Source organism: Rhamphochromis longiceps, linkage group LG3 (genome assembly GCF_057381845.1).
Source record: "Rhamphochromis longiceps isolate RC_006_pf linkage group LG3, R_longiceps_female_GT1.1, whole genome shotgun sequence".
Taxonomy (NCBI): Eukaryota; Metazoa; Chordata; class Actinopteri; order Cichliformes; family Cichlidae; genus Rhamphochromis; species Rhamphochromis longiceps.
In genome coordinates, this window is record NC_140559.1 from 64686579 (window position 1) to 64708901 (window position 22323).

General features: G+C 40.0%; 1 protein-coding gene across 3 annotated transcripts in view; it reads left to right on the forward strand.

Moving 5' to 3' along the window:
* pde5ab (phosphodiesterase 5A, cGMP-specific, b) overlaps nt 1-22323 on the forward strand; it is a 72491-nt gene that overhangs the window by 46426 nt on the left and 3742 nt on the right. Inside the window, exons 12-20 of one of the 3 annotated variants that reach the window (XM_085400712.1) lie at nt 1398-1457; nt 3710-3856; nt 6957-7082; nt 8065-8159; nt 8253-8340; nt 16300-16400; nt 17097-17174; nt 17564-17627; nt 21972-22046. In XM_085400712.1, coding sequence (XP_085256838.1) covers nt 1398-1457; nt 3710-3856; nt 6957-7082; nt 8065-8159; nt 8253-8340; nt 16300-16400; nt 17097-17174; nt 17564-17627; nt 21972-22046 — 834 coding nt within the window. The remainder of the gene's footprint in view (nt 1-1397; nt 1458-3709; nt 3857-6956; nt 7083-8064; nt 8160-8252; nt 8341-16299; nt 16401-17096; nt 17175-17563; nt 17628-21971; nt 22047-22323) is intronic. The other 2 variants (XM_085400713.1, XM_085400714.1) reach the window with 2 other exon arrangements.

Sequence of the window (22323 nt, forward strand, 5' to 3'; positions counted from 1 at the left end):
AGATAAAACAAGAACCAAGAGTTTAAAATAACAAACTTGCAACACTAGTGAAATACAGAACTCAAACCTAATACAAAATTTGAATATAAACAATTAATACATTTAAAAGAATGAATAAAGAGTCCAGAACAACCTTAAAAACTGGGTCGAAGACCCAAGACAATGACACGTATCAGAAGATGTTCTCTGATCTTCTTTAGGGTCCTAGATCCAGTATCAACAAAAAGAAGAGCTGTAATGTGTATGGATCCAAAATTAACAAGACAACATGCATGCATCAAGTGCAAGAAACACACAGCAAAATGAAATGTTATGACTATGATTTCTGTCCCCTAAAGGAGAGAAATGAGTTGTCGTTGCCCCCACACTTGGGGGCTGACCCTTATAAATTTCACCTCTCAAATGGTAAACAGCCACCACAGTTCTGGGTGGATCATCCCTCTTCCCACCTGAGAGAGGAGGTCCCTGTAGAGACTGATTATCTCTGCATATCATGGCCACTGACAAGCCTTTAGAATCAGAAAACTGCTCCGCTGACACACTCTCCTTTGAATATGTGGTATCATTTACACTGGGGGAAATGCACACAGCAGAGAGTGATACAGCTTTAACAGGGAAAGGCGTACTTACTGAAGCTGCTATGAGTCCTATCATGCAGAAAGGCTAAGGTGCTCCTCTCTCAGTGAGGAATTAATGCTATCTTCATAAAGATGTAGGGAGCAATAAGATAACTTCACCAGGCAGCAGCACCAGGAATTTGTAGGATTATGCTGTTGAATGCATATGCACATATCAGCAAGTGTTTGCGGTCTGGATCTATGGCCACTTGAAAGGAAGTATCTGTTAGATCGATTGCTTTATACAAATCCCCTGGTCCAACTGCTGTTGGACTAGGAAGGAGCTTCCTACACTCAGAAGGGAGAAGGTCCACCCGACCGACAAGCACTGCACAAAACACTGATTGTATTTTCATCTGTTGGTAACTAAAAATAGTAAACACAAGATTTAGTCGCTGTGTTTGACAGTGCACTCCTCTTCATAAAGGATTCTTTTTTATTTTGGATTTGACTGACATCTGGTTGATGAGTAGTGCCACTTTTCTTTTTTATAGCCTGTCAAAAGCCTGTTGAGCTGTCCGTTTCATTTTGACAGCCTGCAAGTATCAGAGCCCACTTTTTTTTCTTTATAATTTCCAAAAGTCTCTGAACATGGCATGTTTACATCTTGTCTTTTATACTGATGTCTATTAACATGCACTGTGCCTGCTAAATAAAAGAAAGGTCATGCAGAATGTCCAGTCAGTCAGACATATTTGTATTTGGTGAAATAATTACTTGTGCAATAATCATATCTTTTTTTTCTGCAAAACTCATCTTTTTTAAATACATGTGTTGCAGGTCTTGTCGTATCATGCCTCTGCTGCAGATGAAGAATCACGGGAACTCCAGGTAGCTGAAGTAAATTGAAATGCATTAATTTAACATTATACACTTAGCATGGAAAGAGAGAAACACAGGCAGGTGATGTTGTTAAGAGAAAGAAGGCTTCGTGTAGAAATAACATCTTTGGCTGAATCAGTAAGAAAGTATGGGAACTACATGGGCCCAAAGATATTTGGCATGTAGACTGAAGCAGACGGGGATCAAACCACCAGCCTTCCAGTTAGTAGGTGATCTGCTCTACCACCTGAGCTACAGCCATCCATGACTGAGTATCTCAGAGATAAGCTGAGATACTCAGTCATTTGGGAGAGGCTTAAAGTAGAGTGGCTACTCTTCCACATCAAAAACAGCCACTTTTGATGGTTCTGGCATATCCTGGATTCCTCTTAGGTGACATGTTTTGGATATGCTAAGGATATGCTGGATAGATTATCTATCTATCAGTGGGATTTGTAATGCCACAGTTAGGGATGGGTATTGATAAGATTTTCACGATTCCGATTCCATTTTCGATTCTGTTTAACGATTCGATTCTTTATCGATTCTCTTATCGATTCTTATTTTTAAAAAAGGAGAACACTAAGGTCGATTAGCTTAGAACTTTGTTTTATATCTTCTCTTTGAACAAGACAGACATTTAGGAGTAACATGGCCTTACAAACCCAACAGTGAGATCTTAAGAGATCCACAGCCTACGGCTCTTCAATGGGGTGTCACAGGGTCCACAGGAAAAAAATTGTAAATGTAAAATAATAAAATAAATATTCTTCTGTAGCAATAACAAAGTATAACATAAATTATTCTGTAGCAATTACACAAGAATATCCAGTAATGTCCCTGCCTACAATTAAACACATTCACTTACTGAAAATCGGGGGCATCTGCTGTGGCAAAGCCTTTTACCACAAACTTAGTCACTGCTCGGTGACATTCGTCTATCCTGCCTGAAAGGAGACGCTACCGGTAGACTGCAGCGAGAACTGCCAGCATCTGAGCCAGCCAGACTCTGTCTGTCTCTCTCATCATGGTCACCTAAATGCACAGTAATGGCAGGTTTGTAATAAGGCAGATCTCACTAACATAATATGCACTGTTAGTTGATTATTTATCTGCCACATTAACGGGAGAGGACGTGCAAACGTTACCGCTGCTGCTGGGTTGAGATTTACGAGTCCGGAGCGGAATTAAAAACACGACATTCATTTAAGGTTATCACGTGTTTTGTGAGCAAATGGTTTTGCATATTCGTAGTGTTTCCTCCCTTAAATGAAATATTTACTTTGCAAGTATTGCAAGTTGCCCTGTTGTCATCCGTTCTCGTAAAGTATAATCAAACTTTTGAGCGTTGAGCTTAGGCGCCGTGTTTCCTGTCAGGTAAATGACGCTCCGCAACGACTGGAATCGATAAGGGAATCGTTTGCAAAAATGGCAAACAATTCCAAGGAATTGACAGTGGGAACCGGTTCTCAACAAGAACCGGGTTTCGATACCCATCCCTAGCCACAGTATCCCCCTGGAACACATGGAGGAGAATGAATTGATGGACGGATGGAGTTTTGAATCCATGTGTCTTGTTTATGGGGACATTAGCACTTAATTTGATAATGTTGGTGGTAATATATCTGGTGATAATATATACTTCTCTTCATTGGGATTGGATCATTAATATGATTCTTTCTACTATTAGTATTTTGTGTCTAATTTAAATATTTTTGAGCAAATCGTGTATGAATGAACCCCACAAATCAACCAAAAAAAGAATAAAGGATATTCCAAGTGATTTTGAGTAGCTCATTTGTAGCATCTAACTGGCTCATTGACTTCAAGGTACCTCTTAAAATATGAACCAATTAGAGCAACCCATCTTCCCCACCAGCACTAACAGTGGCACTGCTTGACCATCTGAAAGGATCCTGCTCTCTTCCTCTCTCCTTATAGCAAACTAGCTGAACTAATAGCGTAGTGTCCTCCCTTGGGCACAAGAGAGAGGATGTGTCACTTGGTAACTAGGACACAGAATTGATTATTTTGGTAGTCTCTACTCAAGAGGTAGCTACATACTGTATATTTGGCACATTGCACACCTCATAACTGCATTTTAAATTAAAGTTGCTTCTGTAACAGCAACAGAATTAAGAATTGAGATTTGAATCTGATTAATATTTAATCATTAGTCTTTAGTTCAACTATATAATGCAGAATTTCTGAATTTGAAGCCTGTTGTTTTTCCTGCTGTTTGCATGTATATATTCTGTGTGTGTTTGAAGTTAGCAACCATTCCATCAGCCCAGTCGCTCCATCTTCTGGACTTCAGCTTCAGTGACTTTGACTTGTCAGATAGTGAAACCACGCTGGCTACTGTGCGGATGTTTGTTGACCTCCACCTGGTCCAAAACTTTCAGATGAAGTACACGGTAAGAACTGACCTGGGATTTTACACAAACAGGTTAGACTTAACATGTGCTCCATTAAAATCCATGAGAACTGCAAACTTGCTTTAAAAATACCACTCAGGCCTTTGTTTCAGAGGTGATGCTCTGTTCCCACTGCTCTTCTGCATAGGCCTCAACCACCTAAGCCAGCTCATCACTAAGAATGAATACAGATATAGATTCAGTACTGATCTAGGTCAAGCTGAGTGACCACTAGTTACCTCCTGTACAAGCTCTATGCCAGTAAGACTTACTGATTCACCTCACCAGCCAAATGTTTGCAAAAAGAAGAAAGGGGATCCGGATTGAAGGGATGAAATTCTCAGAAGGGAGAATAGCAGATGTAGAGGACAGCTTCAACTACCTGGGTATCCCACAGGCCAACAGGAACCATGATGAATATGCACTAAGTTAAGCCACAGCCAAATAAGGTAAGACAGGTGCTGAGAAGCCAGTTGAGTGTTCGGAATAAGAATCTGAGCCATCAGTACATACATCCTACCAGTCATCAGATACCCTGCAATAATAAGCTGCCAAAAGGAGGTTATTACTATGTCAACGCACAAGAATTCCCCACAGTGCATGGTAGTCTTCAAGCAACAAGCAACGGAAGATGTCCAAGCTACAATTCAGGATGAAACACTGATCATGCACAAATAAATCAGGAAGATGACACCCTGAGTTGAGCTGCTACAAAATGCCTCAGGCAGCTTAAGACAGAGAGTGACAGGACGTGGAACAGAATAAAAACAGAGTTGGTCTAGTGTTCCACGACCGGGATGAAAACCGCATTGTTCCTCCTGTATCCGAGGTTTGACTAACTGACGGACTCTCCCTTCCAGCATCCTGGCATAGACTTTCCTGAGCAGGCTGAGGAGTGTGATCCCCCTATATTTGGAGCACACCCTCTGGTCCCCCTTCTTGAACATGGAAACCACCACCTCACTCTGCCAATCCAGAGGTACCGCCCCAGATCTCCTCAAGACATTGCAAAGGCATGTTAACCAAGACAGCCCTACAACATCATGCAATGGAGGCGCTCAACATGCTCCATTCGGACTCAGTGTCCCCAGTCTCCCTCAGAATGTTGCCGAAGCTCTAACAGAGGTGAGAGTTGAAGCTCTTGTGGACCAGGGCTTCAGCTAGGCATTCCCCATCTGAGGTGGATCAGTGAGTCTTGCTCAATACTGGCATACAGCTTGTACAGGAGGTGACTTGGTGCTCATTCAACTTGACCTACGATTTAAATAGAGCTAAAGCGTTTTGGGTTTTTTTGGGTTTTTTTTAAAGGCTCAGCTACTGTACATGCACTGCAAGCCAAACCATTCATAATCTTAAGAGAACTAGCCTTAAAGTAGCTCTTATTGTGCAACAACAGATATTTTACTCAGAGTAGAAGGTTTGACTTTAAAAGGGCAGCACAGAAACAACCAATATCTTCAGTGTATATGATGAACTGTTGCAAAAAAAACAACCTCCTTTTTGTCAGCAACATTAAACCATTACATTATGAGCAAATGTGTCGGAGGACAAATAAATGTATTTACAGCTGAAGAAGTATCATCACACAACAGTATCACACAACAGTATCATGCACATAAAACAATACCCCTCCAAAAGTCACCGACACGAGACTGTGTCGGTGACTCTGTCATCGCTGTCTGTTAAACCCAATTCTCTGCTCATCTGACTTTTAATTGGCGCCAGCATCAGCAGATCATTGGCAGGATTGGCTCTCCACCTTTAGGTGCTCTTGGTGGCTGACCCCTGGGTGCCTGCGGGGAGAGGCCTCACAAAAAGAAACTTTGACTGGAGAAGTTATGGCCCTCCAGCAGTGCAGGCTGTCAGTTTAACTGTCACACCAATAGCTGACAAACTGGCCATCCCAGAGCATCACACCCTGGAAGCTGAACTGCACACCAAGTCATGATTTGATTGCAATCCTAACATGTTATACAGACACTCATTCAAGTCTGAGATCAAATTATAATGTTTCCTATAGAGAAAATGAGCCCCGATTTGATTAGATGAATAATAATTTGGATTCTCGTGGTGCCTCAGATTGGAATTAGTTTTATTCACAGTGTGGTCATGACGAGCGTGCAGCTTAGCACCCTGCCAGCAGATCAGGGCTCTCTGCTTTGTTCCTGCTAAGTGTTCACTTTCGGAAATGGCAAAGAAAATGACCCTGTGCTTGTCACATTTGCCTTTACTTTCAATTGCTAAAATTGTACCCCACTTACAATGTACTGCTTTAGTTTGTTTTTCATTTTCATTTTGGTCCCATTGTAATAACAATAATAATATTTAATATTTATAACAAGGTGCAATAATAACAGTGTGCGATACACATACACTTATTCTTCTTTTTTATACTAAGTTAATATACTGTGTTGTGTTGTTTGTTGCGTTGTGATGTTTCATATCGTGTCATGTTGTCTTATATGTAGTGCCGATGTAGGACAGTTTTCCAATTTCATTGTACTACTGTACTATGTATGACTGTGCAATGACAATAAAGAGTTATCTTATCTTATCGTATCTTATCTTGTACGTGTTGTGTTCTTGAAAAAACATTGTTCCTCTAGCATAAATTCTGTAGAGAATAATTTAACTTTAATTTATAATTCATTATTATTTTCTTAACTTAAATTAGTTTGTACTAGTATTAGTTCGTAAAGACATGATGGCTTGGCTGTCTGTGTCAGACATCTTCTAAGTGCTCAGCACATTAAAACCACACTGACTGTAGTAAGATCTTATTGACATAACATGGACATAAATGTCAACCCTTTTTATTTTAACCTGTGTCACAGTTTGTATCTCAGTGGACACAAATTTAAAAATTATCCCTGGTTGCTGTTGCTGTGGCCTTAGCCTTTTTCACCCCTTAGAAATGTGTCCCTTGTTGTAGGAAACTTACTTTCAGACAGATAGAAGCAGGGTAGTATTCTGCATACAAATAGCAGTCAATTTAGAATGATTGTCTCTACAATCAGGCGATGCAAAGAACAAAACCAAATTAAATTTTGTATATGCTTTTACTTTGCAACATTTTTATAACACTGGCTCTCTTCTGCAGAGTTTATGTCAGTGGATTATGAGTGTTAAGAAGAACTACAGGAAGAATGTGGCCTATCATAACTGGAGACATGCCTTCAACACAGCCCAGTGCATGTTTGTTGTCCTCAAGTCAGGGCACTTACAGGTAAGTGCAGTCAAAAAATATAGTCATTGATTCCCAGAGCATTCTCATTCCCAATAAGTAACATACCGAGGATTTTCCAAGGCATCTCACAGTAACAGTAATCTTGCTGCAAAGGGCAACCACTTTTTTTCTAAGTAATCCAACATGTTTTATTAACATTTTACATAGTTACAGTTTGTCAGAGCCACTTGCTACTACATTTGAAAGCAAAGTGTACCTTTTTAAAATGAATTTTTAATGTGTAGTAATGCAATGTGACACTAGTCAAATGTCCTCTTGTACAGAACTTGTACTGAGGTAAAGAAAAATGATAGAGAATATTTTAGCAGATGCAAGAACTTTGCTGTTTCAGATAGTTAATAAAGCCGTGAATGGTTGTTTTTAACCCAAACCATTCTTTTTTCTGACCATGCATTAAGTGCTTCTGGTGCTAAAATGTAAAAAGTACCGGTAGTCGTTGCCTGACAAATTCAAATCAAACCTCACCAAACTTAATATGAAATCAAAGTCCAAAACAAAAGTCTAAAACTTAAAATGAAGTAAAATGCTAACACCCCCTCATTCACCTTTTTTCAGTTATTTGTGCGTTTTTGGCTCTTTTTGAGGTGAGGTGAGACATAAAAACCAGCTCTCTTAAAAAGAGCCTAAATTCCAATTAAGAATCCTTGGCAAGGACTCCAGAATACCAATATCAAATAATTTTTGATTCGGGAATAATTCACATTATAAAAACTAGTGATTTTTGTGTGCAAAATTGGCAGCTGGCTGCATAAAAGCTTTTGTGTCATATGCAGAACCAGCTTTGATGTCCACTCCAGGGTGCATGCTGAGCACACACACTGCCAAAAGTGTATTATAACAGCATTGTGTACACAACTGTATTTTTTGGTTTGGTTGTGGAGGCAGTATGTCATCTGTTAACCTGCTGCCATTTTTCCCGCCTTCCTTCCTTGCCTTAATGTACTTATTCATCTCCTAACAGAGCTATATGAGTGATTTGGAGGTGCTGGCTCTAATGATTGCAACACTCTGCCACGACCTGGACCACAGAGGAGTCAATAACTCCTACATACAGAGGTACATCAGAGAGCATGAGTCACAGAGGTGTGTGCATGATCATATATGCATGCGTGGGAGCACACTATTCACCCTCGGTTTCTTCTTCTCCAGGAGTGACCACCCACTGGCCCAGCTCTACTGCCACTCCACCATGGAGCATCACCACTTCGATCAGTGCCTCATGATCCTCAACAGCCATGTAAGCACACTCACTTGCTCACTCACACACGCGCTCATATGTAGGAAGCCTTCTAGTCAGACTATCATTCTTCTCTCTACTCTATCCCTCTACTTGCCACCTGTGTAATTACATAAAACATTAGTACAGAATGGCTTCTTACTTTGTCTAATAAGCAGCAGACAACTTATATTGTGGGCTTTTTACATCCCTTCAGAAAGGCCTTCAGGAATAAAGATGTGGTGTGGTTCAACCATTGCCTCACAATACAATTCTCACACTGCATCCACAAATGCTAATTAAAAATTTCCCAAAATAAACGTAAAATCCATCCATCCATCCATTCGCTTCCGCTTATCCTTTTCAGGGTCGCGGGGGGCGCTGGAGCCTATCCCAGCTGTCATAGGGCGAGAGGCAGGGTACACCCTGGACAGGTCGCCAGTCTGTCGCAGGGCCAACACACAGGGACAGACAACCATTCGCACTCTCATTCATTCGCACATTCACACCTAGTGACAATTTGGATTATCCGATTAACCTATCCCCACAAGCTGCATGTCTTTGGACGGTGGGAGGAAGCCGGAGTACCCGGAAGGAACCGACGCAAACACGGGGAGAACATGCAAACTCCACACAGAAAGACCCCGGCCTGATGGTGGAATTGAACTCAGGACCTTCTTGCTGTACGGCAACAGTGCTAACCACGGTGCCACCGTGCTGTCCTAAACGTAAAATATATAGAAAGAAAAAAGAAAAAAAATCCAGAAACACATTTTTTGGTGCCAGGAATGTAGACATTTGGATATTTGGTCATGGACACAAACAGCTGGAGACCTGACAGCCGAGTAGTCAGTCCTGTTATCCCGTCGTTAAGTGATGACGCGACGAATCCTACTTCCGGGTCTAAAGTAGTCTGCGTTTAATGTGGCTTTTGTGTTGTTAACATGTTTAATGTTATGTATTTTCTTCTATTTAATCTCAAAAAGCTCCTAAAACAGTCAGTGATCACTGTTGACCTCCCTCTGCTTTTATTACCGCTAATCATTTATTTAAGCTCAGTTTTTAAAACCTTAGGATGTAACTACAGCCCAGCCCATGCAGCAGTATATGAATGACTAACCTCGTATTGTGGATGGATTATCTCAGTTGTTCTCCTGACTGAAGTTTGGTCCTTTTACAGCATCCTGCCATGCGATTACATTTGTTCCTGACCACCGAGAACACTCACGTTAACTTTTATCGAGTGGAAAAAAAGTTAGCTTGTTTATATTATGCTAACATAGCTGTGTCGCTAGCGGTCACGTAGCACATCATTATATACCAGCTAGCCCAACTTCAGTAACCCTACAAATGTCACTGCTGTTTAGTTTTCTGTCTTCATTTATGTTGGAAGTGATAACAGAGCTGTACGTTTTAATTTGTTTCCAAAACCCCGCAGTCAGGACATGGTATATTGTATTTAGATAGAAGCTAGCGAGCTAACTTCCTGCTAACTTCTAACTCCGTTAAATGTCATAAATTCCGTTTTCATGGATGCCTGGATGTTAAACTCAGTTGTTACACCTGGTAGAGCAGAACGCTGATCATTTTATTAAAGATGAAAGACTTTAGACAGTTTTTCAACTCTCAGTAATGCCATAGTGATCGTTTGATATATGGACCTGCAGCGGAGTTTAGGTCCAGACACGGCTAGTAGTGACGTCAGACTGAACAACCGGATACTTTTTTTGAAGTCCGCTACTTTGGGTGCAAGCATAGTTGGTGCACTGTGATCTAAATTCTTCACATACAAGTCTCTATGGTCACAAAAATAGGCAGGCATCTCAACCTCCTCACAGACCCTTGTGCTTACTATCTGATTAAACTTATGTAGTTTAAACTTATATGGAATATTTCATAGCAAGGAAATTTCATACCGACTGGGATCCTATCCTATGGTACAACGCTGGAATTCACAGAGCTCCTGAGACTGACCCATTCCTTCACAAATGTTTGTAGAAGCACTCTGCATCGCTTGATTTTAGACACCTGTGGCCATGGAAGTGATTTGGATGGATGAGTAAATACAGGGAGTGCAGAATTATTAGGCAAATGAGTATTTTGTCCACATCATCCTCTTCATGCATGTTGTCTTACTCCAAGCTGTATAGGCTCGAAAGCCTACTACCAATTAAGCATATTAGGGGATGTGCATCTCTGTAATGAGAAGGGGTGTGGTCTAATGACATCAACACCCTATATCAGGTGTGCATAATTATTAGGCAACGTCCTTTCCTTTGGCAAAATGGGTCAAAAGAAGGACTTGACAGGCTCAGAAAAGTCAAAAATAGTGGGATATCTTGCAGAGGGATGCAGCAGTCTCAAAATTGCAAAGCTTCTGAAGCGTGATCATCGAACAATCAAGCGTTTCATTCAAAATAGTCAACAGGGTCGCAAGAAGCGTGTGGAAAAACCAAGGCGCAAAATAACTGCCCATGAACTGAGAAAAGTCAAGCGTGCAGCTGCCAAGATGCCACTTGCCACCAGTTTGGCCATATTTCAGAGCTGCAACATCACTGGAGTGCCCAAAAGCACAAGGTGTGCAATACTCAGAGACGTGGCCAAGGTAAGAAAGGCTGAAAGACGACCACCACTGAACAAGACGCACAAGCTGAAACGTCAAGACTGGGCCAAGAAATATCTCAAGACTGGTTTTTCTAAGGTTTTATGGACTGATGAAATGAGAGTGAGTCTTGATGGGCCAGATGGATGGGCCCGTGGCTGGATTGGTAAAGGGCAGAGAGCTCCAGTCCGACTCAGACGCCAGCAAGGTGGAGGTGGAGTACTGGTTTGGGCTGGTATCATCAAAGATGAGCTTGTGGGGCCTTTTCGGGTTGAGGATGGAGTCAAGCTCAACTCCCAGTCCTACTGCCAGTTTCTGGAAGACACCTTCTTCAAGCAGTGGTACAGGAAGAAGTCTGCATCCTTCAAGAAAAACATGATTTTCATGCAGGACAATGCTCCATCACACGCGTCCAAGTACTCCACAGCGTGACTGGCAAGACAGGGTATAAAAGAAGAAAAACTAATGACATGGCCTCCTTGTTCACCTGATCTGAACCCCATTGAGAACCTGTGGTCCATCATCAAATGTGAGATTTACAAGGAGGGAAAACAGTACACCTCTCTGAACAGTGTCTGGGAGGCTGTGGTTGCTGCTGCACGCAATGTTGATGGTGAACAGATCAAAACACTGACAGAATCCATGGATGGCAGGCTTTTGAGTGTCCTTGCAAAGAAAGGTGGCTATATTGGTCGCTGAGTTGTTTTTGTTTTGTTTTTGAATGTCAGAAATGTATATTTGTGAATGTGGAGATGTTATATTGGTTTCACTGGTAAAAATAAATAATTGAAATGGGTATATATTTGTTTTTTGTTAAGTTGCCTAATAATTATGCACAGTTGTCACGGCTGCTGAGACGAGCCGTGTGGTATTGAAGGGAAAAAGGACCCAAAACACAGGCAGTAGATGATAACGCTGGTGATGATTTATTTACACAGTGGTGAGAAGGCAAAACAGGCAAGAGGGAAGACAAAACTAAAGACCTGAACTGGGAAAGCTAAATGACAAACCTGAGAAGATACAAAAAGGGATGAGAGGCAGAGAGGCAGAGAGGCAGAGAGGCAGAGAGGCAGAGAGGCAGAGAGGCAGAGAGGCGAGCAGGACACCGAGTAACACAGACTGACACGGAGGAACACAGACAAACCGGTAACAGGCAGGAGAACACACAGGGCTTAAATACACACACCAGTAATCAGGGGATGAGAGACAGGAGGGCAACACAGCTGGGAGGAATCTGGGCTGACGGGACAGGGGAAACGTAAACTGATCACACTCACATACGACACGGACCTTCACAATAAAACAGGAAACTCAGACACATGTAACCAGACAAGACATTGAACTAAACAGACAGATTCACAAACAGATGGGGTGACACCATAGACAGACAGATACAGACGCAGACTCAGAGGCAGACCGAATATAACACAGAACTTAAACAATCATCATCTAGAAAATGATAACAAACTAAAAGCGCTGGGTCACCGACCCAGGACCATGACAATAGTAATAGTCACCTGCACACGCAGATATCCCCTTAAAATAGCTAAAACAAAAACAAACTAAAAACTACTTCCACAAACATTCAGCTTTGATATTAATAAGTTTTTTGGGTTCATTGAGAACATGGTTGTTGTTCAATAATAAAATTGTTTCTCAAAAATACAACTTGCCTAATAATTCTGCACTCCCTGTACTTCTAAAGCCCTTGTTAACGTGTACCATCTTCTACTGTATTGTTGTGTTTTATAGCCCATTTAGATAATCAGACATTCATCAACTCCCACAGGCAGCAGAACCAGCATTAACAAAAGAAGCCTACAAATTTGTTCTTTGGTACTAAACGCTAGCTATTCTGCCTACACCTGAATGCCTCCTCTTTTAAACTGCACTGCATACTGATAGATGGAAATACAGACTGTAGCTAGCATCACTAATACAAGAGCAATACTAGGAAGACAGAGGGAGCAAATCTAGATCTTTTTCCACACCCAGATTTTAACCCCAATACTGTTATGTAAAACATGGCTTTAGCTGGCCTTTCACAGCTGCAGCTCATTCTTTATGCAGCAGCTGAGCTCTTGGCAGACTCAGTCCAGAGAATCCATCTCCACCCTCTGGTGTTCCCACATGGCTCCCTGCCAGCAGAAATAATTTCAAACTTTATAATCTACAAGGTTCTGTGTTATGTCCCACAAGATCAGGATGTCCAAAGTCTCCCATTTATGTTCTTTTGTGGAACACTGAAAAAAATTGCCAAAAAGTCACAGAAGAAAATGATAATTTAATAACTACCTCCTGGTAATGCAATAGCATGCCCATAATCCAATAAAAATACTGAGCATATAAAGTAATACATTTTTATGTGTAATGCAATAAGCATAATGTGTGTCTTCACTGAAAAAATTTAGCACAAGGAAACATTCATCTAGGCTCATTTCCTTAACTGGCGAAAGTTCCTAGTGTAAAAACAGGATATTATCTCTAACTGGCTTCCCACCCTCCACCTACAAACCCTGGCCAGGTTTTATGACTTCCTGCCAAAGACTAAAGTCAACTCTTGTGAGTCCTGTGAATTTTGATCTGTGTTTCATGTGAGGCCTGATTTAGATTTCTGGTAGGAAACATTGTAGAGCCTACGATGTAAGCTATGTAAGTGGCCGACGCTATTGCATTTATGGTTGTGAGTGGTGTATTATGTGTTAATTATCAAGTGTTTTACATGCGGTGCTGCCTCATAGAAACAAATAAGATGCTGGGACCTTTGCCACCCTTGTGCCCACTCTTTGTTTCTGAAATAAATTGCTGATATTTGTGAGTCCTTATATTGATGCTTTGATTAGTATTCTCATATTGAGGCAATGATTGTTATTCTCTCACTGATAAATTTAAAAATTGTGAAAAAGTACCCAGAAATAGACAGAAGGAATCAACTGAATAGTGTAATCACTATAGTTTCGGGCTGCGTTGATCCAATGCGTAGTTATCTTTCTTGGGAGTTTTACATTAGGTTGTCCTGTAGGTTATGTACCGATAAGCCCAAAGTAGAGATGTTTGACAATAATGCACAGTGCCACATTTGGTAAATATAGCATAAACATGTCATACCAACTGCCTAGCACAGTGGTGGAAGGGTAATGATTTGAACTTTGCAGTCATTAAATCAGCTTTATTCTAGAGTCAAATATGACGCTAGTTGTCTGACAGCTAAAGATTGGGCAAAACTCGGGCATGCAAGCGAACAGTGATCCCAGCACACCAGCAAATATACAACAAAAGGGTTAGAAATAAAAGAATTAAGGTGTTGCAGTGGCTCAAAATCGAGACCTCAACCTGATTGAAATGCTGTGGTGACACCTTAAGAAACCTACTGTATATGTAATCAAATACCCACAAACCTCAATGAACTGAGGCAATGTTGTAAAGAAGACTGGGGGAAAATTCCTCCACAACTATGTGACAGACAGATAAAGTCATAATCTTTAACTTATTGCTATAGGTGGTTTTACAGGCTATTGAATCTTGAGGTATATTTATCTTATCAGAGAACTGAATATATATTTCAGTTTTACATGACTGTTTCACCCTGAATGTGTAGAGAACAATAGGAGATAGCATTATCCTAACAAACTCCATATCCTGAAAAATCTCAAAGTGTAAACTCCCCTCGCTCAGGGTTAAGTCAGACACTGGGATGAAGACATAGATACCAAATCAAAATCTTAAATGGGGTTCTTTATCTTGCTCAAGAATACTTTGGCATGCAGAGTGTCACAATCTGGTTGTAGGAATTCAGGCGCAGAGCGGTTAGACGTCTCCAAAAAACAGTTTATTTACAGCACCAGTGCACAGTATATACAGTGAAGGGAATCCAAAACTCCAGGGAATCCCAGGGTAGCTCTCTCACACTCGCTCACGTCTTCTTGCCCGCACTCACACATGTTCACACGGCAGGGAGGTCAAAGGTCCGGGGAGAAAGGTCTGAAGCAGAAGAGAAGGGAAGTCACAAACTAATCACGAATCTCAAATTACTAAGCACAAGTCTACAGGAGCTGCGAGAAACACTAACGTCAGTAGTACAATCATCCAGCGACGAGAGGATCTGTGTTCCAGCCTCAAATAGTGCTCCCGGTGATGACAGGTGATTGTTGTCAGGTGTGTGGGCCAAGGGCGGGAGCCCACAGTGAGCTCAGCCCAGGCAGAGAGGGAGAGAGAGAGAGAGAGAGAGAGAGAGAACCAAAATAGCACATGTAGCCTTGTGGGGCCAGCCGGGCAGGCACGGAGACCATGGATCAAACCACCAACCTTCTAATTGGTGGAAGACCTGTTCAACCTCCTTAGCAACAGCTTTCCTTATTGAGATACCTAGATGTTCCACAAACTTTTGCCCATGCTCATAGCGTAATTCAGTGAAGCTCAGACACATATACATTTACCATTTCACTGCTGCACCTGTTGGGAGGAAAATCATTTTAAAGTTCTTGCAATGAACTTTGTTTATTATGCGAGAATCACTGCACAGTACTACAGAGTACTACAGTTTTTTAATATTTTAAAAATCTTTTTGGAAATCAAATGTGCAGCAGGTGCTAACTTGCCTGAGAATATTACAAATGGGACTGTGTATTACTGCGGCTAACTATTTATTAGCTGTAGAACTGCAGCTTCACTACTTTCAGTCTTTTCTCAGAAAATTGCATTGAACACAGTATCATTTAGTTTTAATAATTACGTAGAGAATCAGACAGAATCAGACAGCTAACCCTACCCTGACCTTTAACAAAAGATTTACACTGTAGACCCAGTTGCTTGATAGTGGATAGCTATTTTAATGCCATTGCCCTCTTCTGCTGAATATCCCCATTTTATTTATTACGCGTATTATTCCGGTCATTTTTGAGCTGCTAGCCTACCACATATCTTTCAAATGGTCCAATAAAATGCAGAGAAGTACACCCTGCTCTGATTTCTATGGCCTCAAAGCAAACTCTAAATGCACTCCCAACTTCACAAACACCACTTAAGGCCACTGCTGCTGCACACATAAACACAGATGGAGGGATACAGACACCTTATCATATGTAGTGTGATAAGCCGTAATGCAAGTAATCACTAAACAGTGCTCAGCATTGAAGGGACATGTAATGATGTGTCAACATTTGCATATAAACACTCTGTTTATAGTTTTTGTGCAATCATTGCAATTGCCGCAGTAAAACCTTAGTAGTGAAACCTGCAGTTAGCTCTGTTGCTACCTTACTGCGAGGACATGAAAATTAAACTCCCATCCAGCAACTCAGTATGAGTATAACTCATGATATAGCATGCAGAGGTTTTCCTGCACTTACACTGTTTTCTCTCTGTCCCTCTCTCTCCAGGGAAACCAGATCCTGAGCGGCCTTTCTCTGGACGAGTACAAGGCCACTCTGAAGATGATTGAAAGGGCTATTCTGGCCACCGACCTCGCCCTGTACATGAAGTAAGTACTAAACATCAAGCCTCAATGGAGACTGAATGAGAGGAAAAGAACGGAAGAAGAAAAGCAGTATTTTAAAGGTTTTTAATCAGTGCAAAATTGAGTACAATTGAGATTACACTCACCTTGTGACTGTTAAAGCCTTCATCACTTAAGTTCTACTCACTCCTTATAGTAATTCTGTAGGTCTAGATACAAGTTAGTGTTTAAAAGTTGTGTCTTTCTTCTGGTGAGTGTGCATTTGTGTGTGGGTGTGGTGGTGTGGGTGGGTGGATGGAAAGGGGGTATTTTCTTTCTTTGTAATATAATTGGCTTAGAACTCATGTATGTCTACAGCCCCAGAGCAGCTAAAAGTTAAAATGAAAATAAAATACAGACTGTATAAGTACTCAAGCAATTTACCTGCCAAGTACGTTTGAACTGGTGGGATTTTAAGGGTGGCTTCACAGAAAATTTATAGTTTTTCAGTCTTCACAGTGTTGGTTGTTATACCCAGTCTTCTGAAAAGAGGGGTGACAATTTTTTACTACATCTTAATGCATTCATGTTTTTTCTTAACTCCCTCCTACTACCTCAGTGACTTCAGCTCTTATCTTAGCCCACTTTTAGTCTAGACAGTGGGTGGTTTGGGGGCTAAGTGGGTTATATATGAGGATAATTACCTGCTGTGACATTGTTCATGTGGGTGTGTGCTGTCAGGAGGCGAGGGGAGTTCTTTGAGCTGACCAAGAACAACCAGTTTGTTTGGGAGGATGAACACCACAGAGACCTGCTGAGGTGAGTATAGAGTCTCAGATGCCTGCATTAACATTTACATCAACATAAGATAAATGTTCGTGAGGGACAGGCCACCTGCTGTGCAAAGTCTGAAAAGTAAAAAAGCATCATGACAGCGTGATGATTAACACTTCTATTGATCAACATATAGTTGTAAAAGTTATGTGTTGAAACCATTTCTTCAAAAAAAATGGTTTAGCCATCAATGCAGGCATTCTTTGCATTATAGGTTGCCAGATATGGGTTAAGACCAAAGTTTTAGGTTTTGCTATACAAACCTTATATTCAAACCTGGCAATACCATGGTAACAAGTCCAGAGTTTCTCCTGCTATGAGAAACTAGTGTGTCTGTGGAAATTTAATGTCTGTAACTTTGTCACCCCCTTCAGGTCAATGCTGATGACCGCATGTGACATCTCTGCCATCACTAAGCCCTGGCCAGTACAAAAAAGGGTAAAAAACAAACAAACAAACAAACAAACAGAAAACCCCGCAACCTTTACCTGTCTGTATGTTGGTACGCTGCTTTTCTGTGTATTTATGTTTTTACTGTGGTATACACACACATCCCCTCATTTCTGTTTTCTATAGTTACATAGTGTTTCTATGAGATATAAAAAAAAAACAGCTGAAACTACTCACTTTACATATAAAGGGAAAATGGCAATGAGTAAAATATTAAAATGTATTTAAAAAATATAAAAATGTATCAAAAACTCAAAATGAAGCAAACAAACCAAATTTTAAAAATAGATTATAACTGCTAGTTAATTTGTTTAATGTAATTTAAAATCTTAGTTAAATTGATGATACAAAAATAATTAAGTTCCTTAGTATCAAGACAGTTAACACTTCTGCTTTGCAGAAGATGAGAGAAACTCAGGGAAAGAGAGTTAACTTCAACTCTGTGTCAGTTACTGGGGTAACAGAGTCTGAACTAAATTTTTGTCTCTGACTCCTCCCCTTCTGAGCTGGCTGTGTGACATCCTGATTCATTCATTCATTCATTAGATTACAGTTTTTTCTGATTGCTTAAGCACATTTTTTGTAACTATTGGCTAATTTTGCAAAACTCTTCACACAAATAAGAAAACCTGTCACCCAATCATCAAAACATTGTAGTTCTCTTGCAAAAGCAAACACAGCTAGATTAACTCTTCACACCTTCGTAAAAATGGTGTTTCCGTATCAAACAGTACACACAAGCCATCATCTACTAAGCACACAATGCGCCAACTGCACACCGATGGTATGAATACAAAACACATCTGGCGTTTGCCTTCCCTGTGCACAAGGTAGGCTATGTCAGTTTGAGCTCATACTTCTGTCATAGATCCATAAGCATGGAGGGATCCAAACTTCAAGTACTGGTGTTTAGTCAAACACATCAAAACAAACACAAGTGTTTATTTCCAAGTATAGGATTATTTGCAATCGCCATAATGACTATATGGGTTACGTGGTCTGCAGTGAACATGCTTCCTCTGCCCCCTCCTCGTCTTCCTCTTGCTCCTCCTTGTCCTTGTCGTCCTCTTCATCCTACTTCTTCACCTCCACGTCCTCTTCCTCGGCCTCCTCTACTTCTCACTCTTTCTGCTCCCACCATTGTACTCCGCACACACAGCTTACCTGTATTATAGTGCTTAGGCTGATTGCAAAGTGAACGAATTATCTAAGAAAGTTTTCACATGTGAAAGTGTGCCAGACAGTTGGCAAATTAGTGTTAATGATAGCCATACATGTGTATACTTTTGCTAGGAGTGTGTTGGAAATTTGGAAATTGAGTGTTGTGCAGTGAATTGTGCCTACAGTCTTGCAAAGTGTGTGTTACAAAATTGCAAACTGAGTGCAAAGCAGTTTTTGTGCTTTTAGTTTTGCAAACTCAGTGAGTGGTTTTGCTATAAGTCTGAATAGTTTTAGAGATTGTGCTACAGGATTCACAGTTAGTGTTTAGGCATTCGGTAAAAACTGTAATAATAACTAATGATTAAATGAAATGAAATCTAAAAAGGTGAGTAAAGAAGAAACAGGAAGTACATCACGAGAAACTCCCAGCAGCCTAGACCTATTGAAGTGTAACTAACTGAGGATTCAGGGTCACCTGATCCATACTTAACTATGAGCTTTATCAAAAAGAAAAGTTTCAAGTTTTATCTTAAATGTAGAAATCCAGGCCTGGAAGCTGAAAGCTTTATATCAGTATAAATGGTTAAACTGGGCAACATTAAAGCAGAGTTTTTCTCTAAATCTCATGGAGCACTTTCATTCAGTAAGTACAATTCTGTCAAAGGATGGAAGGAACACATTTCTTACATTTTTACTGATTAATTATTGGAACAAGAAAATAATCAGACTCATAAAAGCTGATTCGAGGGTGGATCTTCAGGTTTTATCTTCAGTTTCTGTCACCTGCATTTTGTCTCAATTGAATCATTACATTTAACAAATCAAACATAAAGAAACAGAATTCCAGCTTCATCTTATGAAAATTCAAGTTGGGTAAATGATAACAGCAGACACCATAAAAAAAAAAAAATTATATTATATTATATTATATTATATTATATTATATTATATTATATTATATTATATTATATTATATTATATTATATAACAAGCTTCCTGGAATAGAGCCCTGCTGACTGTGACCTGAGGTGCAACGTGCCTTAAAATGTATTCTTTGTTATTCATATCTGATCCTACAATTTCTTACTCTAATTACCTTTCAGAGCTCCTCCTTGTTTTCTCTTTTTTTCTTAATCACTGACCTACTACACACACACACGCACGTGAGCGTGCACTATATTCAATGCTGTAGTGTCCCTGCTGTCCCCCAGTGACCTTCATTAGTCTGTGTCTTGTTAGGAAACTCAGGCCCAGAGGAATTGTTATACAGATAAACATTCTGTGTGTGTGTATGAGAGTGCTGATAAATGAGAGCTTGTTAATAAAAACAGCTGGGCCCTGTCCTCAGATGACAACTCTAAAAAAAACCATTCAGGGCAGCAAACAAGTACATACGTTCCCTGGCTTACACACACTCTGGCAAATCACCTGCTCCTCATTAACAGATTGCGCTAAACCCATACCCCTCCTTCCCTGGTCTGTTTTACTTTCACAGCCTCCATCCATAGACTTTATATAAAGATTAACATATTCACTGTGACGTCACCCAATGGTTTTGGATTCTGGACTGATTCTAATGGTGTTTTCCTAGCATTTAGGCTGATCTGCCATATTGTTTTTGTTTTTTAGACTAGCTCTAAATCTGAAACTTCCAGTCATACTTTTTTCAGTCAGGTAAAGTCATTATAATCATTTAAGGTTATCACTGAGACTTAACAACATAAAATATCATAACGAAAAAGTTGTATTTAAAAAATGCAGTAAAGTCACCACGATTTACAAATATAGCATTCTTTAATATCATGCCATGTTTTTTACTTAAGAAATACATTCTGGTTGGTTTCCACTTTTGATTTTGAAGACCTTAAATAAGTGTCAGTGTTGATGGTATATTTGCACATAAACCACTACATTGGACACTGATGTGTCACTCCATACTCTGCCACACACTCCAAAAGTGATGTTGTTCACCTAAGTGGACAAGTAAAAAACTATTTAAAAAGTACCTGTTTAAAAAAATGTATTTCAAAAATCTTTTTTTCATGCCTAAACAAAAATACTTTAACAATAAAGTATAATCCTGATTGAGGTTGTCGTGATTCATGCATGAAAGGGTTAAAGAAATGATATGAGTTTGTGAAAGTAACCTCCATAAGCACTGCTAAAATATTTTCATAGATCATGGAGGAAGTAAAGGCAAAGCTTCTTAGTCTCAACAATTAACAACTGCATCATAGTACTTACGTTCCTTGCAGCACCACCGACTCAATCAAGAGCTGAAGACGGCTTCAGCAACACGTTCACACAGAGTGATGTTGATTGATCTTCTTTATCTCTTTGTTAAAAACTTGAGAACACTAACTTTGTGTGGCGCTTTTGGGAGAGCTCTTGCTATTCACTTGTTTCATTTTCCTTCTTCCTTCCAGCTGTCACACAGGCTGTCAGTCTGTCTGGGTCATTCCCAGTCATTTCCTCAAGATTAATGTTCTAACGATGCTGCCTCCAGCAGCAGTATAAGCATTTTGTTATTTCCATGTAGGAGACCTCTTTCTTATTACTCAAACTGCCACAATATGCCACAAAGTTTCCAAGGTTGCAATGACACTATGACTTGCATAGTATACAATTCACCCAACTTAGTCTTCTGTCCAACAATAAATGAGGATTTAAAATTGATGCTTTCAGAGCAAATTATAAATGGATTGATTCTTATAGACCTGTGTATATATATATATGTATATGTATATATATATATATATATATATATATATATATATATATATATATATATATATATATATATATATATATAAGCGCTATATAAATACAGTATTCAAAAACGGTCATTCATCCCTTCACACAAGCACTTTTTCTTTACTTTCTATTTCATTCATACACATTTACACTCCAATGAACATATCAGAGAGCAGCTTTGCATTCGCTATTTTGCCTAAGGATACTTTGGCTCACAGACTAGAGCAGCTAGGGATCCAATCACCAACGTTCCAATTAGTAGATGCCCTGCTCTAACTCCTGAGCTACAGCCACCCCATCGTAAAAGCTTACTTTGCTTCTATCTTTGGTTTTACATTTAGTGTTATAAAATTTGCCTTTTAAGAACTAAAAGCTCATAAAATGTTTCAATGTTTCTGCATTTGGTTTCTGATGCAGATAGCAGAGCTGGTGGCCACTGAGTTTTTCGAGCAGGGGGATAAGGAGAGGCAAGAGCTGAACATTGAACCAATTGTAAGTAATTTCAGGGTTCATTTGAATGATATTGGATAAATCCTTCTCAACAGTGCAACATTTGCCATCGAGTGCCCGGGAATCTGTTCTGAATCCTCTGGTATTTCATCCTACTGCATTTAAATATATTCCCTTTCAAATCATGAAGTATCACAACACATTTTCAAGAACTGTGCTGATGTTACAGCCATGTGAAAAGAATGTTTTCTTAGGACTTTATGCAGTCTGTATTGGAAGATCTTTGTCCTACAGTATGAAGTGCCCAGGGATCACTGTT